Genomic DNA, 14,722 nt, shown 5'->3' with positions numbered 1-14,722 from the left:
TTGAGCCCTCAACCCGGGCCTGTGCCCTGGCCGGGAATCGAACCCTGACCTCCTGGTTCCTAGGAGGACGCTCAACCACTGAGCCATGCCGGCCGGGCGCAGTTTCATTATTCGTTCTTCGCAGCGATCTAGACGTTGGTGGACGTCCAGTCATGTGTACACACCCACCTTCAGACACGCCGCTGCTCTGAGGATCAAGTCCCAAACCCGGAGGTCAAGGCTCCCTCAACCGCAGCCCGGCTGAGCCTCAGGCCCGGCATACCCCACTGCTCCCCACCAGGGCCGAGGCCCCCAACCTTTCCTCCCCTGCACCTGGCTGGCTCCTGCTCCCCCTTCCGGTCTCAGCGTGGCAGCCCCCTCCTCAGAGAGGCCCTGACCACCCACGGCCGGGCTCGCCCCGCCCCCCCAGGGGCCTCTGTAGCCCGTAGGGCCCTCACATCACCTCACGCCTTCTTCACGCCCGCCCACGGGAAACGCTGTGAGGGAGGGAGAAAGCCGCTCACGGGGGCCTGTGCTGCTGAGCGGATGACAAACGTCAGAGGCACAAACGCCAAACTCCCACGTGACAGGCCCGGGCCACGCGAAGGGAACCACACGTGGGCTTCACTGTCTCCTCGGGCGCCCAGGCCACAGCGTTTCGGCTTAAAAGAAGGAAGGACCGGCCCGGCCGGCGTGGCTCAGTGGTGGAGCCTCGACCTATGAACCAGGAGGTCAGGGTTCGATTCCCGGTCAAGGGCACATGCCCGGGTTGCGGGCTCCATCCCCAGTGTGGGGTGTGCAGGAGGCAGCCGATCCATGATTCTCTCTCCTCATTGCTGTTTCTCTCTCTCTCCCTCTCCCTTCCTCTCTGAAATTAATAAAAATATATTATATATATAATAAAAATATACTTAAAAAATGAGAAATAAAAAATATACCTCTTTATTGATTTCAGAGAGGAAGGGAGAGGGAGAGAGATAGAAACATCCATGATGAGAGAAAATCACGGATCAGCTGCCTCTTGCACGCCCCCCACTGGGGATGGAGCCTGCAACCCGGGCACGTGCCCTTGACCGGAATCGAACCCAGGACCCTTCAGTCCGCAGGCAGACGCTCTATCCACTGAGCCACACCAGCTGGGGCAAGAAATATATTTTTTAAAAAAACACAAGTCTTCTTAGGAAACATGCCTGGGTCACGGGCGGGGGCCTTGGCGAAACCTGCCCCATGTCTACACACCTGTGTGAACTCTGACCCCTCTGCCCAATCCACATGACGTGCAGGCGTGAGTTCTGTGCCTGCAGGGGGGCGGAGGGCCAGGCTGGCCCGGGAGCCGCACGGGGTCCCACCCGCACACGCCCCACCTGCCAACTTGGCTGTGTCCCCTGCAGCGTGCTGGGCCCTGACCTTGCCCGACCCCCAAGGTCATTTCAGGCCGGCGTATAGCTCTGGGCAAGGCAGCACCCGGGGAGCGTGGGGGGCCGCCCCGGAATCAGGGCTGGTCAGGCCCCGGACCTCGGCGCCCACGTTCCCCGCGAGGCTGGTGAGCGGGCCGGATGGCGGCCACGCGCCAGGAAGTGACTCACCTGGGGCGCCCCTGGCCACGAGGCCCTGGGAGCAGTCCCCGGGGGTGGGGGAGGTCCGGCCGCCCCACTTGACCATGTCCAGGCCGTTGCAGTACTCCCAGCGCTTCTGCTGCAGCTCCTGCAGCCAGTAGGTCATGAGCTGGCGGTTGGGGGCCTGGGGAGAGAGGGCAGGGTTACGGCCGCCCGGAGGGCTCAGAGCCACGTGTTTCGTGAGGACAGACGGCACGCCTGACCCCCGCAAGGGAGGGCTGAGGAGGGAGGGCTGAGGAGGGAGGGCTGAGGAGAACGGGCCAAAGAAACATCCATTTCACCGGGGAATACGCTTTAGCAATTAAAACCACAGCAGCAGCCCGGCCGGCGTGACTCAGAGGCTGAGCGTGGACCTAGGAACCAGGTCAGGGTTCGATTGCCGGTCAAGGGCACACGCCCGGGTTGCGGGCTCCATCCCCAGTGTGGGGCGTGCAGGAGGCAGCCGATCCATGATTCTCTCTCCTCATGGATGTTTCTCTCTCTCTCTCTCTCTCCCTTCCTTTCTGAAATCAATAAAAATATATTAAAAAGAAAGAAAGAAGCCGGATCCAACACGCTACATGCTGTATGATTCCATGTATGTGACATTTTTAAAATTATTTTTTAAAAATATTTTTATTGATTTCAGAGAGGAAGGGATGTGTGCATGTTGGCACACATGTGCACATGCATGGACATACACGTGAGTGCACATGTATGTAGCTGTTATGTGCATGCTGTCAGTCGGGTGCATGCATGTGTGCGCATGTGTGAATGCACATGCAGGTGCGGCTGTGTGTGTATGTGTACATGTCTGCACGTGAGTGCATGCGTGTGCACATGTGTGCATGCACATGCATGTGTGCTCTGGTCCTCCACCAGCTCCCTTGCCGGCTCCCACCCCCGCCCCAGGGAGAGGACCAGCAGCGGCTGTCCAGGCACCTGCCTCCCCACCCCGCCCGCACGGGCTCCTCCCAGTGTCTGTGCTCGGAAAAGCGGGCGCCCCTCACGGGGTCCGTCCCTCCCCGGCCCCCCCAGCTCTCTCCTGAGACGCACGCCCCATGAAAAAACCTGCTTTTTACAAGGAAACCGCCTCCCTTCACCTCTCCACGCAGCCCGTCTCCGCAGGGAACACCCAGCCCCCTGTCCGTCAGCCCCGCTACGTGCCTGGGGCAAAGACCCCCTTTCGGATCACGTGCTTCCCAGGTCCCACCCGTCATTCCTGCTACAGAAACCGGCCCACACACCCCTCGAGGCCGCCCTGAGCGGGGCCCTTTCCCATAAAAACAATCCAGAAACCACCACAAGCCCCCGCCTTCCACCCCAGCCGCTGGGGGCGTGTGCTGGCCGCGGGAGGCAGGAAGCCCTGTTCTCAGGAACCTGAACCCCAAACACAGAGACGGGGGCGGGGGGGGGGGGGGCAGGACCGAATGCAACAGGCGACAAAACCCACAGAAACCAGAGGCCTCTGCGCTTCCCGCTGGGCACCTCTTTTTTTTTTTTTTTTTAATATACTTTATTGATTTTTACAGGGAGGAAGAGAGAGGGATAGAGAGTTAGAAACATCGATGAGAGAGAATCATCGATCAGCTGCCTCCTACACGCCCCCTACTGGGGATGTGCCCGCAACCAAGGTACATGCCCTGACCGGAATCGAACCCGGGACTTTCAGTCCACAGGCCGACGCTCTATCCATTGAGCCAAAGATATGTTTTTATTGATTTTAGAGAGGAAGGGAGAGGGAGAGAGAAACATCAAAGATGAGAGGCTTCTCTCTCTCTCTCCTTCCCCCTTCCTCTCTGAAATCTATAACAAGACATTTTAGCCCTGGCCGGTGTGGCTCAGTGGCTAGAGCGTTAGCCCTGGGACTGAAGGGTCCCGGATTCGATTCCGGTCAAGGGCATGTACCTTGGTTGGGGGCGCATCCCCAGTGGGGGGTGTGCAGGAGGCAGCTGATGGATGTTTCTCTCTCATCGATGTTTCTGACTCTCTATCCCTCTCCCTTCCTCTGTGTAAAAAAATCAATAAAATATATTTTAAAAAATCAATAAAATAAAGTATCTTAAAAAAACATGTATATATATTTAAAGGGCTTACTTTTTCCTTTAAAAATAAAATAAAAAGCATGTCTCGGGGGAGGGCCCCGAGGGCTGGGTGGGCATAGCTGCCGTATCAGAACTCTGAGCACCCAGGGCCCACCCACAGGATAGAGCCAGGCCACCCGCGGCGGCTGCGGAGGAATCCGGCAATCCGCCCCAACAGCTGGCTGACCCCACGGGGCCCAGCTGCTCCCACAGGCCTTTGTCCACACCCAGGAGCCCCCCACCCCCCGGGCAGACAGGCCCGGCCACCTGTCTCGTCCCGTGGACCCCCAGGCACTTCCTTCCCTCCACGTCCAGCTCTCTCCTTGGAAAAGTCCCAGGATCCAGTCCTCTGAACCCAGCCCGTGAGGCTCAGTGGTTGGAGCTTCGACCCATGACCCAGGAGGTCAGGGTTTGATTCTCGGTCAGGGCACATGATGAGAGAGAATCATGGACCGGCTGCCTCCTGCACACCCCACACTGGGGATTGAGCCCGCCACCCGGGAATGTGCCCTGACCGGGAATCGAACCCTGACCGCCTGGTTCGTAGGTCGATGCTCAAACACGGAGCCATGCCAGCCGGGCGGTAAACCCTCTTCTCACCCCTGGCCACCAAGTCCTGTGTGTCCCGTGCTTAGCACCCTCGGGGGCTCACGGGGCCAAGCCATCGTGCGTGGAGCTCAGGCCCACACTGCCCCACACCCGTGGGACCAGAGCCCGGCCTCACCCAGCAGCACACAGAACCGGCCTCCTTGACTCCTGCTCCTACGGCACTCACACCCACCTGCAAACTCCTACTGAATCCTCAAAACCCCGTTCAAAAATCCCATCTGAGCCCTGGCCGGTGTGGCTCAGCGGATAGAGCGTCGGCCTGCAGACTGATGGGTCCCGGGTTCGACTGCAGCCAAGGGCACATGCCCGGGTTGTGGGTTCAATCCACAGTGCGGGGCATGCAGGAGGCTGCGGGTCCATGATTCTCTCTCATCATGGATGTTTCTTTTCTTTTCTTTTTAAAATGTATTTTATTGATTTTTTACAGAGCAGAAGGGAGAGGGATAGAGAGTTAGAAACATCGATCAGCTGCCTCCTGCACGCCCCCCTACTGGGGATGTGCCCGAAACGAAGGTACATGCCCTTGACTGGAATTGAACCCGGGACCCTTCAGTCCGCAGGCCGACGCTCTATCCACTGAGCCACACCGGTTAGGGCTCATCATTCTTGTTTCTCTCTCTCTCTCTCTCTCCCTTCCTCTCTGAAACCAATAAAAATATATATTAAAAAAAATAAAATCACCTTCATTTTAAAAAAAGGAAAAGAACAAAATCCCATCCGAATGTTCAAAGAGGCCGCCTGGCGTCCCTCCCGGAGCCGCTCCGTCACCCCGGCCCATGCGACATGTGATGACACAGCTGCTCAGCCACCACTTAGCGTGTGATCTCCGGGCTCCTCCCCAGAGGGTCAGGGAACGGGTCAGGGCTCCCATGTTTATAAGCCCGACCTCCAGGAAGGAGGCCACGTCCCGACGGGGGGCGGGGGAGGGGGGAGTCTGACCCCCGGGGGAAGCCGGCGACCCCCACCGGCCGCTCGGGATGGAGGGAGGCCCGTGCCTGGCATCTGAGCCGGGTCGAAGGCCATTCTCCCGTAGCCGCGGCGAGCAGCACAGGAATATAGGAAGCCGCCTGATAATCCAGGACGAGACTCAGATAAACAAAGCAGACCGGCCCTGACCGGTGTGGCTCAGTGGATAGAGCGTCGGCCTGCGGACTGAAGGGTCCTGGGTTCGATTCCGGTCAAGGGCATGGACCTTGGTTGCGGGCACATCCCCAGTGGGGGGCGTGTAGGAGGCAGCTGATGGATGTTTCTCTCTCATCGATGTTTCTAACTCCCTCTCCCTTCCTCTCTGTAAAAAAAAAAAAAAATAAAAATTTAAAATAAAAAAGCAGACGGCCACCCCAAACTGAAAGCAGCCCTCGGCTCCGGATTCTCTTTGGAGCGTTTCCACATCATCACGAGCCTCGAGACACCCTCCAGGGATCAGGCCCAGAACCAACGGGAAAACAAAACAAAGCTGACTTTCCCCGGGTGGTTTTGAAGCGCTGGGTGGCAGCCCGGCGCCCGAGGCCGAGACGGGAAAGAGGGAAAGAACACGGGACCCCGTGGGACGCGGCAGCACAGGCCTCCATTCCCCCCGCGGAGGCCGTCCGTTCTATCTTCTTGTTTTTCTAATAATATATTTTATTGATTTTTTACAGAGAGGAGGGGAGAGGGAGAGAGAGTCAGAAACATCGACGAGAGAGAAACATCGATCAGCTGCCTCCTGCACACTCCCTACTGGGGATGTGCCCGCAACCAAGGTCCATGCCCTTGACCGGAATCGAACCTGGGACCCTTCAGTCCGCAGGCCGACGCTCTATCCACTGAGCCACACCGGCCAGGGCCGTTGTATCTTTTTAAACCGCAGTCTTAACAGCAGCACATAAACAGATCTCATTAAAATAATCACATGAATTCCAATCTAAATCCCGTCCGGCCAGCGTCCCTTTAGTGGCCGACCTTCCACCTATATACCAAGAGGTCGCGGGTCTATTCTGGGGGGGGGAGGGGAGGGGAGGAGGAGAAACTCGATCCCCAGTGTGGGGCGTGCTGTGATTCTCTCTCATCGTTGATGTTTTTATCCTCTCTCTCTCTTCCCCTTTCTGTCTGAAATCAATAAAAATAGATTAAAAATAAAATAAATCCTTTCAAAGACTGAGCAAGACCCTACTACACCTCAACATTCAAATGCTGAACAATCTGAATCAGAGAGGAAGGGAGAGAGAAACATCTATGATGAGAGAGAATCATGGACCGGCTGCCTCCTGCACGCCCCACACTGGGGATGGAGCCCACAACCCGGGCCTGTGCCCCTGACCCGGAATCGAACCCTGACCTCCTGGTTCATAGGTAGACTAGTCACTCAATCACTGAGCCACGCCGGCTGGGCAGTCAGCATTCTCTTTTAAAAAGCAAATATCTTGCCCTGGCTGGTGTGGCTCAGTGGACAGAGCGTCAGACTGCCCACTGAAGGGTCCCGGGTTCGATTCTGGTCAAGGGCATGGACCTTGGTTGCGGGCACATCCCCAGTGGGGGGCGTGCAGGAGGCAGCTGATCCATGTTTCTCTCTCATCGGTGTTTCTAACTCTCTATCCCTCTCCCTTCCTCTCGGTAAAAGATCAATAAAATATATTAAAAAAAAAAAACAGCTAACACCTGGATGGAAAAGCCTTTTCTCGGCCCCATGGCCAGCTCACACCTCCTTTAGCGTTAACGATGGAATGAGGTTAGCAGCTCGGGTTAAGGACAGGGCGGAGGGAGCCCGCCCACCCACAGGTCTGACACAGCCACGTTCCAGGAGAGGGGCTGGTGAGGGCCCGGCCTTCCTGGAGCCACCAGGGCGTAGCCTCCACCCAGACACACGAGGTCAAGGACAAGGTCACCCCCCGTAGCAAAGGGGAACTGACCACAGGGCTTTCTGTTTCAAAAGAAGGGGAGCCACGTGGCCGCCAATGACCACAGGCCAATCGCCACGGCTCTCTGCCCGGGGCCCTCGCACAGTGAGAGTCGGGGCGGTGAGCTCAGGGTCAGCAACGCCCCGCACCCACAGCCAGCCAGCAGCGCCTGCACGCCCCCCACACGGGCTCCACACCCCACTCACGCGGCTCCGCCCGCGGTTTCTTTTTAAACACACTGAGTGGCCAGATGATGATGATCTCTGAACTGCCCACTCAGTGTAGATCCTATAGAATAAAAGGCTAATATGCAAACTGTCCCCTCGACCAGGAGTTCAACCAGCAGGCAGGCTGGCCAACCACCCATGTCCCCTCCCCCTGGCCAGGCTGGCCGGACCCCACCCCATGCACGAATTCATGTGCCGGGCCTCTAATATATATATATATATACACACACTGAGTGGCCAGGTTATTATGCGTTCAGACATCATCATAATCTGGCCACTCAGTGTATTTTATTGATCTCAGAGAGGAAGGGAGAGGGAGAGAGAGAGAAACATCCATGATGAGAGAGAATCATGGATTGGCTGCCTCTGCACACCCCACCCTGGGGATCGAGCCCACAACCCAGGCACGTGCCCTTGGCTGAAATTGAAGCTGGGACCCCTCAGTCCCCAGGCCGAGGCTCTATCCACTGAGCCACACAAGCCAGGGCTTGGTGTTTTTTTAACTTAAAACTAGGACACACGGATGCCTGACTTAAAAATGAAGTATTAGCCTGGCTGGCGTGGCTCTGTGGTTGAGCGGCAACCTAGGAACCAGGAGGTCACGGTTCGATTCCCGGTCAGGGGCACAGGCCCGGGTTGCGGGCTCGATCCCTAGTGTGGGGCGTGCAGGAGGCAGCCGATCCGTGATTCTCTCTCATCCTTGATATTTCTCTTTCTCTCTCCCACTCCCTTCCTCTCTGAAATCAATAAAAATGTATTTTTTTTAAAACATGAGCCTGCTCTATTGGGTCAAACTTTTCATTCACTCACCCCTCATGCCTTGGCAGGGCCAGACCAAACGGTTTTGAGGGCCTTGTGCGCCCCCGGGGGGGCGTCCCCCCCACCTCGATCCCCGAGCTTCTCAAGGATGCCAAAGTCTGAGAGCGCCTCCCTCCGGGCAGTCAGCGCACACACAGGCCCCTCCAGGCGGCCAGGCCCTCAGAAATTCTTCCACAAAAGCCCGCCCCCCGGCCCTGGGCCGCATCCCGTCAGGGTCCCCCTCCCCTCCATTTACAATGGAGAGAGGCCGACCTCCCTCAGAGTGACAGCCTGGCAGACACTCGAGAGGGACCCCCAACGCCCAGAACGACAGAGAAATCTGGTTTCTCGCCACGTTTTTTGTTTTTTCTCAAAGCTCTTGCAATTCTTTGATCGTATCAAGTGATCATCTAGTCTTTTTAAAAGTCTTAACACTGCAGTTTCTTTCTCTAAAGAAAGATATTTTTACTAGAGGCCCGATGCACGAAATTCGTTCAAGAGTAGGCCTTCCTTCCCCCGGCTGCCGGCACCGGCTTCCCTCTGGCACCCGGGACCTGGGCTTCTCTCGAAGCCCCGGCTTCGTGCAGAAGATTATCCGGAAGGACGTCCGGTCTAATTAGCATATTACACTTTTATTATTATAGACTGATTTCAGAGATGAAAGGAGAGAGAGCAACATCCATGATGAGAGAGCCCAGCTGGTGTGGCTCAGTGGTCGAGCGTCAACCTATCAACCAGGAGGTCACAGTTCATTCGATTCCCCATCAGGGCACATGCCCGGGTTGTGGGCTCAATCCCCAGTGTGGGGGGCGTGCAGAATGAAGCTGATCAATTCAATGATTCTCTTTCATCATTGATGTTTCTCTCTCTCTCTCCCCTCTCCCTTCCTCTCTGAAATCAATAACAATATATCTGTTTAAAAAATGAGAGAGAATCGCCCTAACCAGTGTGCTTAGTGGGTAGAGCGTCGGCCTGTGGACTGAAGGGCCCCAGGTTCGATTCTGGTCAAGGGCATGTGCCTGGATTGCAGGCTGGATCCCCAGCCCTGGGGAGCAGTAAGAGGCAAGAGGTGTCTCTCTCACATCGATGTTTCTCTCTGACTCTCCCTCTTCTTTTGGCTTTCTAAAAATCCCCAGTAATAATTAATAATAATAATAATAATAATAATAATAATAATAAAGGGAAACACCATTATTAAAAAAAGAAGAAGAAGAAAGCCTGGCCAGCATGGCTCAGGGGTTGAGCGTCAACCTATGAACCAGGAGGTCAGGGTTTAATTCCCGGTCAAGGGCACATGCCGGGGTTGCGGGCTTGATCCCCCGTGTGGGGCGTGCAGGAGGCAGCCGATCCGTGATTCTCTCATCATGGATGTTTCTCTCTCTCCCATCCTCTCTGAAATCAATAAAAAAATATATATATTTTTAAAAGACAGTATTTCCAGGCCCCTGAGCAGATGTCCCAGGGCGGGCCAGCCCAGCCAAGGAGGCGGCCCACCATCTGTCTCGGGCGGACGCACCGGGACGGCCCGGCCTGACAAATGTTTGTCATGAAGCCCAGAGCAGCGTCAACACCAGAGAATGCGCTTTCTTTTCCCCACCCAGACGCTTAGGGATAGGAACACGTGACTGTTCAGCTACGTGTGACTCGGAAACCAACACGCATGCTCACGGGCCCCCCCCCCCCGACGCCTTCAAGAAGGGGGCTAAGGCCCGGCCGGCGTGGCTCAGTGGTTGAGCGTCGACCTAGGAACCAGGAGGTCACAGTTCCATTCCCGGTCAGGGCACAGGCCCGGGTTGTGGGCTACATCCCCAGTGCGGGGCTTGCAGGAGGCAGCCGGTCCATGATTCTCTCTCGCATCATGGATGTCTCTCTCTCTCCCTCTCCCTTCCTCTCTGAAATCAATAAAATATATATACACTGAGTGGCCAGATGATGATGCTCTCTGAACACATAATCATCTGGCCACTCAGTGTCTATCCTATGTAATAAAAGGTTAATATGCAAATTGTCCCCTCGACCAGGAGTTTGACCAGCAGGCAGGCCGGCCAACCGCCCATGTCCCCTCCCCCTGGCCAGGCTGGCCGGACCCCACCTATGCATGAATTCATGCACCGGGTCTCTATACACACACACACACACACACACACACACACACACACACTGAGTGGCCAGATTACTATGCGTTCAGAGATCATAATAACATAATAATCTGGCCACTCAGTGTGTGTGTGTGTGTGTGTGTGTGTGTGTATTTTTTTTAATTTTTTTTTTAAAGACAGATGTGTCCAGAGAGATAACACAATCACATCCTCTACATGTCAGACACTCGCTGTTCCCAGACTCCGACCTTTCGCAGGGGGCCCGGGCCCGGGTTCAGGCGGCAGGGAGATCCGGGCCCCCTCTCCGGCCCCGTTCCCTCCTCTGTAACACAAGGCGCTGGGCCAGATCCCTGCGTTCAGACGGACGGAGCGGCTTACCAAGAAATTCCGGGATCAGCTTACATCCAGATTCAAGCACTAACACAGCCCCACCAACCACAGCTGCTCCGGGGAAGGCGGGGGCGGGGGGGGGGGGGCAGGGGCCGGGGCGGGGGACGCCTTAAAAACCAGAACCACATGCGAATACCATCAGCACATTGCCGAGTTCTCGCTCCTTCTCTTTCTAACCCATCTGCCCGGAGACATGGGGTCTGGAACCTTGACAGGCAGCGAGCGGAGTCCGAGCAGGGCCTGTCCCTTCTCACCTACAAGGCCCCTCGGGGATCAGGGCTCCCCTGTGTCTGAGGAACACCGACGGGAAGCGTTAACGCTTAGGCCCGTGGTCGGCAAACCGCGGCTCGCGAGCCACATGCGGCTCTTTGGCCCCTTGAGTGTGGCTCTTCCACAAAATACCACGTGCGAGTGCGCACGTACAGTGCGATTGAAACTTCGTGGCCCATGCGCAGAAGTCGGTTTTGGGCTCTCCAAAGAAATTTCAACCGTTGTCCTGTTGTTAGTTGGCTCTGTGGGCTGAGTTTGCCGACCACTGGGTTAGGCGAAGCCCTGCTTAGATCGGAAAGGGGAAAAGGAAGATATATTGCTCATTTCCACTCCCTCCTCCCCAATATATCTGTATTGATACACACTGAGTGGCCTGATTGTTATGCGTTCAGAGATCATCATCATCTGGCCACTCAGTGTGTATATTTTTTATTGATGTCAGAGAGGAAGGGAGAGGGAGAGAGAGAGACATCCATGATGAGAGAGAATCACGGATCGGCTGCCCCTGCACGCCCCACACGGGGGACCGAGCCCGCAACCCGGGCCTGTGCCCTGAGCGGGAATCGAACCGTGACCTCCTGGTTCCTAGGTCGACGCTCAGCCCCGGAGCCACGCTGGCCAGCGGCCAAAGAGTTCTTACACGAGACCAACGGATGGCGAGCTGCAAGGCCGTCTGAGAAAATCCCAAACAGGATGCGGATGTCCTTTTCAACAAACAGTTCCCCGGGAAATGCTTTAGGGGGACGGTCCGTGGACGAGCCATGCCTTGGCAGGAGCCCCCGTGCACTCACGGGGTCAGACACTCAGGTTCACACACACGTGCTTTCCAAGCAGGCCAGGCGAGCCGGGCCCAAGGGCGACCCTGCGGGCGTCCTTTGCAGACTCGGCTGCCTGCGCCCCCTTAGAGACCGGTGTGGGGTGGGGGGTCTGTAAGAACACCTTGGGAGCAGCTCCCAACACGGGGGCTCAGTCCAGCGCGCAGGGGCCCAGGGGGCTGGAGGCACAGCCCCTCGGCAATGCACTTGGCGGGCTTTGCAGAAAGCTGTCCTCGGTCCCAGCGCCCCAGCCCAGCCCAGCCGGCTGCTCTGGAGAGAGCCCAGCTTCCTACACAGGGTGGGGGGTGGGGAGGAGGGGGGGGAGAGGGGGGGGGGGGGAGGGGAAGGGAGGGGGGAAGGGAGGGAGGGAGGGAGGGAGGGAGGAAGAAAGGGAGAGAGGAAGAGTGGAAAAGAGAGAGAGAGAAGGAAGGGAGGGAGGGAGGGAGGGAGGGAGAGAGGCAGAGAGAGAGAGAAAGAGAGAAAAAGAAAGAGAGAGAGAGAAGGAAGGGAGAGTGAGAGAGAGAAAGAAAGAGAAGGGAGGGAGGGAGGGAGGAGGCCTCCCCCGACCAGGCCAGCACCGGGCCCCACACTCACAGCAGGAGGGCCCCTCGGAGATGACGGGGCTCCCAGAGCCGGGGGACCTCTGGCCCCGGGGACACCCCTTCCTGCGCTCAGGCTCCACCGCGAGGCCGCGCTGGTGGGAGGGAGCGACCCCGCACCTCCCGGCCAACACGAGGAGCGAGAACAGGGGCGCTGCCCCCCACTGGCTGCGGGACCTCAGCGGGGACCCTGCCACTCGGACCCGAGCACTCGGCGGGCGCTGCATTCACCAGCTGCGCCGTGCACCCCCAGACCCCCCAAACACACGCTCCGCGGACGGGGCAACCGAGGCACAGGAGTGAACGCACTCGGCCAAAGTCCTGAGCTCCAGGGGGGGTTCGCACGGGACACCCAGGGATGCGGGAGGGTAGAGGGGGCCCCCGGGAGGGTCGCGCCAGACACCCCCGGGATGCGGGAGGGCAGACGGGCCCGGGGAGGGACGCACGGGACACCCCCGGGATGCGGGAGGGCAGAGGGGGCCCCCAGGAGGGACGCACGGGACACCCCGGGATGCGGGAGCTCAGAGGGGGTCCCGGGGAGGGACGCACGGGACACCCCGGGATGCGGGAGCTCAGAGGGGGTCCCGGGGAGGGAGGCACGGGACACCCCCGGGATGCGGGAGCTCAGAGGGGGTCCCGGGGAGGGAGGCACGGGACACCCCCGGGATGCGGGAGCTCAGAGGGGGCCCCCGGGAGGGACGCACGGGACACCCCCGGGATGCGGGAGCTCAGAGGGGGTCCCGGGGAGGGAGGCACGGGACACCCCCGGGATGCGGGAGCTCAGAGGGGGCCCCCGGGAGGGACGCACGGGACACCCCCGGGATGCGGGAGGGCAGAGGGGGCCCCCGGGAGGGACGCACGGGACACCCCGGGATGCGGGAGCTCAGAGGGGGTCCCGGGGAGGGACGCACGGGACACCCCCGGGATGCGGGAGGGCAGAGGGGAGCCCGGGGGGGGACGCACGGGACACCCCGGGATACGGGAGTTCAGAGGGGGGCCCGGGGAGGGGCCCCCAGGTACCGGGCAGGGAATGGGGCCACGGGACAGGGTGTGGGGAGCAGGCAGGGAAAGGCAGGCACCCCGGGGCGGGAGGAGCGCTCCCGGGGCGGCGGGGCGGGTTCCCACCTTGAGCACCGTGACGGCGCCCGCGCTGTGCACCTGGAAGTGCGCGGGCGGCTCGGCGCCGGGCTCGGCCGCCTCGTCGGGGCCGTCGTAGCTGAAGCAGGCGTCGGCGATGTCCAGGCGGCCGAGCGGCAGCGCGTCCTGCGGGCTCCTGAAGTAGTAGAGCGAGCAGCGCCGCGCGTCGAACACGAACCAGCGGCTGCGGTAGCCGCGCAGCGGCCCCTTGCCCGACAGCTTCTGCAGGTAGCCGCACAGGCGCGCCGGCTCCCGCCCCGGCCCCGCGCCCTCGCCGCCGCCGCCGCCCTCGTCCGCGCGGGGCCCGGGCCCCGGCATCGCCCGCCGCGCGCCCACTGCCGCCCCGCGCCCGCCCACCCGCCCGCGCTGCCGCCGCTGCCTCCGCCGCCGCACCCACCGGGCCGCCCCGCCCCGCCCTCGCGCGCAAGGCAGCCTGGGGGTTGTAGTCCCGCCCCCGCCACGCCCACAACCGCTGGCCCCCACGCCTGCCCGCGCTGCCGCCCCCGCCCTCCCGCGCAAGGCAGCCTGGGATTTGCAGTCGCGCCTTCGGCCTGCGCGCAAAATCGTCTGGGACTTGTGGTCCGCCCACGTGGACTCCGGAGGCCACCCCCCCCCTGGGGGTGGGGGAATGGGGGAGTAGGGGTGGGTGGGGAGGTCATGCCCGGCAGGTGAGGTCCCGGTAGGCCAGTCCGTGCTCGCAGCCCTCTTGTGAGGCCCTGTTGCACCTCTACCTAGGAGAGTGGGTTGTGGGACCGAGCCCACAACCCGGGCATGTGCCCTGACCAGGAATCGAACCGTGACCTCCTGGTTCCTAGGTCAACGCTCAACCCCTGAGCCACCTTGGCTGAGCTCCAGGTGTTTGCTTTTTAAAGGTTAGCCCCAACGGGTGTGGCTCAGTGGATAGAGCGTCGGCCTGCGGACTGAAGGGTCCCAGGTTCGATTCCGGTGAAGGGCATGTACCTTGGTTTCGGCCACATCCCCAGTAGGAGGAGTGAAGGAAACAACTGATCGATGTTTCTCTCTCATCCCTCTCTATCCCTCTCCCTTCCTCTCTGTAAAAAATCAATAAAATATATATTTTTTAAAAAGTGAGCGCTGACTATCCGAGAGAGCTGAGCTTCTCCGGCCACCACCTGCCTCCCCGAGCAGATGGAGAGTGGGTACCTTCCTGGGGAAGGAAGGTCTCTTAGGTGAAATGCCAGCGTCCTGGGGCCAGGAGCCCTCTGTATATAGCCCGCCTGGGT

The 14,722-nt window shown here is 59.3% G+C and overlaps 1 protein-coding gene across 4 annotated transcripts in view; it reads right to left on the bottom strand.

Annotated features, from left to right (window-relative positions):
- TBC1D2B (TBC1 domain family member 2B) overlaps positions 1-13,813 on the bottom strand; it is a 36,979-nt gene extending 23,166 nt beyond the window's left edge. For all 4 annotated transcript variants that reach the window (XM_054713417.1, XM_054713418.1, XM_054713419.1 and 1 more), the window contains exons 1-2: positions 13,467-13,813; positions 1,566-1,719 (exon numbers count right to left, since the gene is read on the bottom strand). In XM_054713417.1, coding sequence (XP_054569392.1) covers positions 1,566-1,719; positions 13,467-13,796 — 484 coding nt within the window. In that variant the 5' untranslated portion in view covers positions 13,797-13,813. The remainder of the gene's footprint in view (positions 1-1,565; positions 1,720-13,466) is intronic.
- Between the last annotated feature and the right edge of the window lie 909 nt (positions 13,814-14,722).

The sequence above is a fragment of the Eptesicus fuscus genome, chromosome 25 (assembly GCF_027574615.1).
Source record: "Eptesicus fuscus isolate TK198812 chromosome 25, DD_ASM_mEF_20220401, whole genome shotgun sequence".
Taxonomy (NCBI): Eukaryota; Metazoa; Chordata; class Mammalia; order Chiroptera; family Vespertilionidae; genus Eptesicus; species Eptesicus fuscus.
Note: the sequence above shows the minus strand (reverse complement) of the source record. Positions and strands in the feature narration are given on the sequence as shown.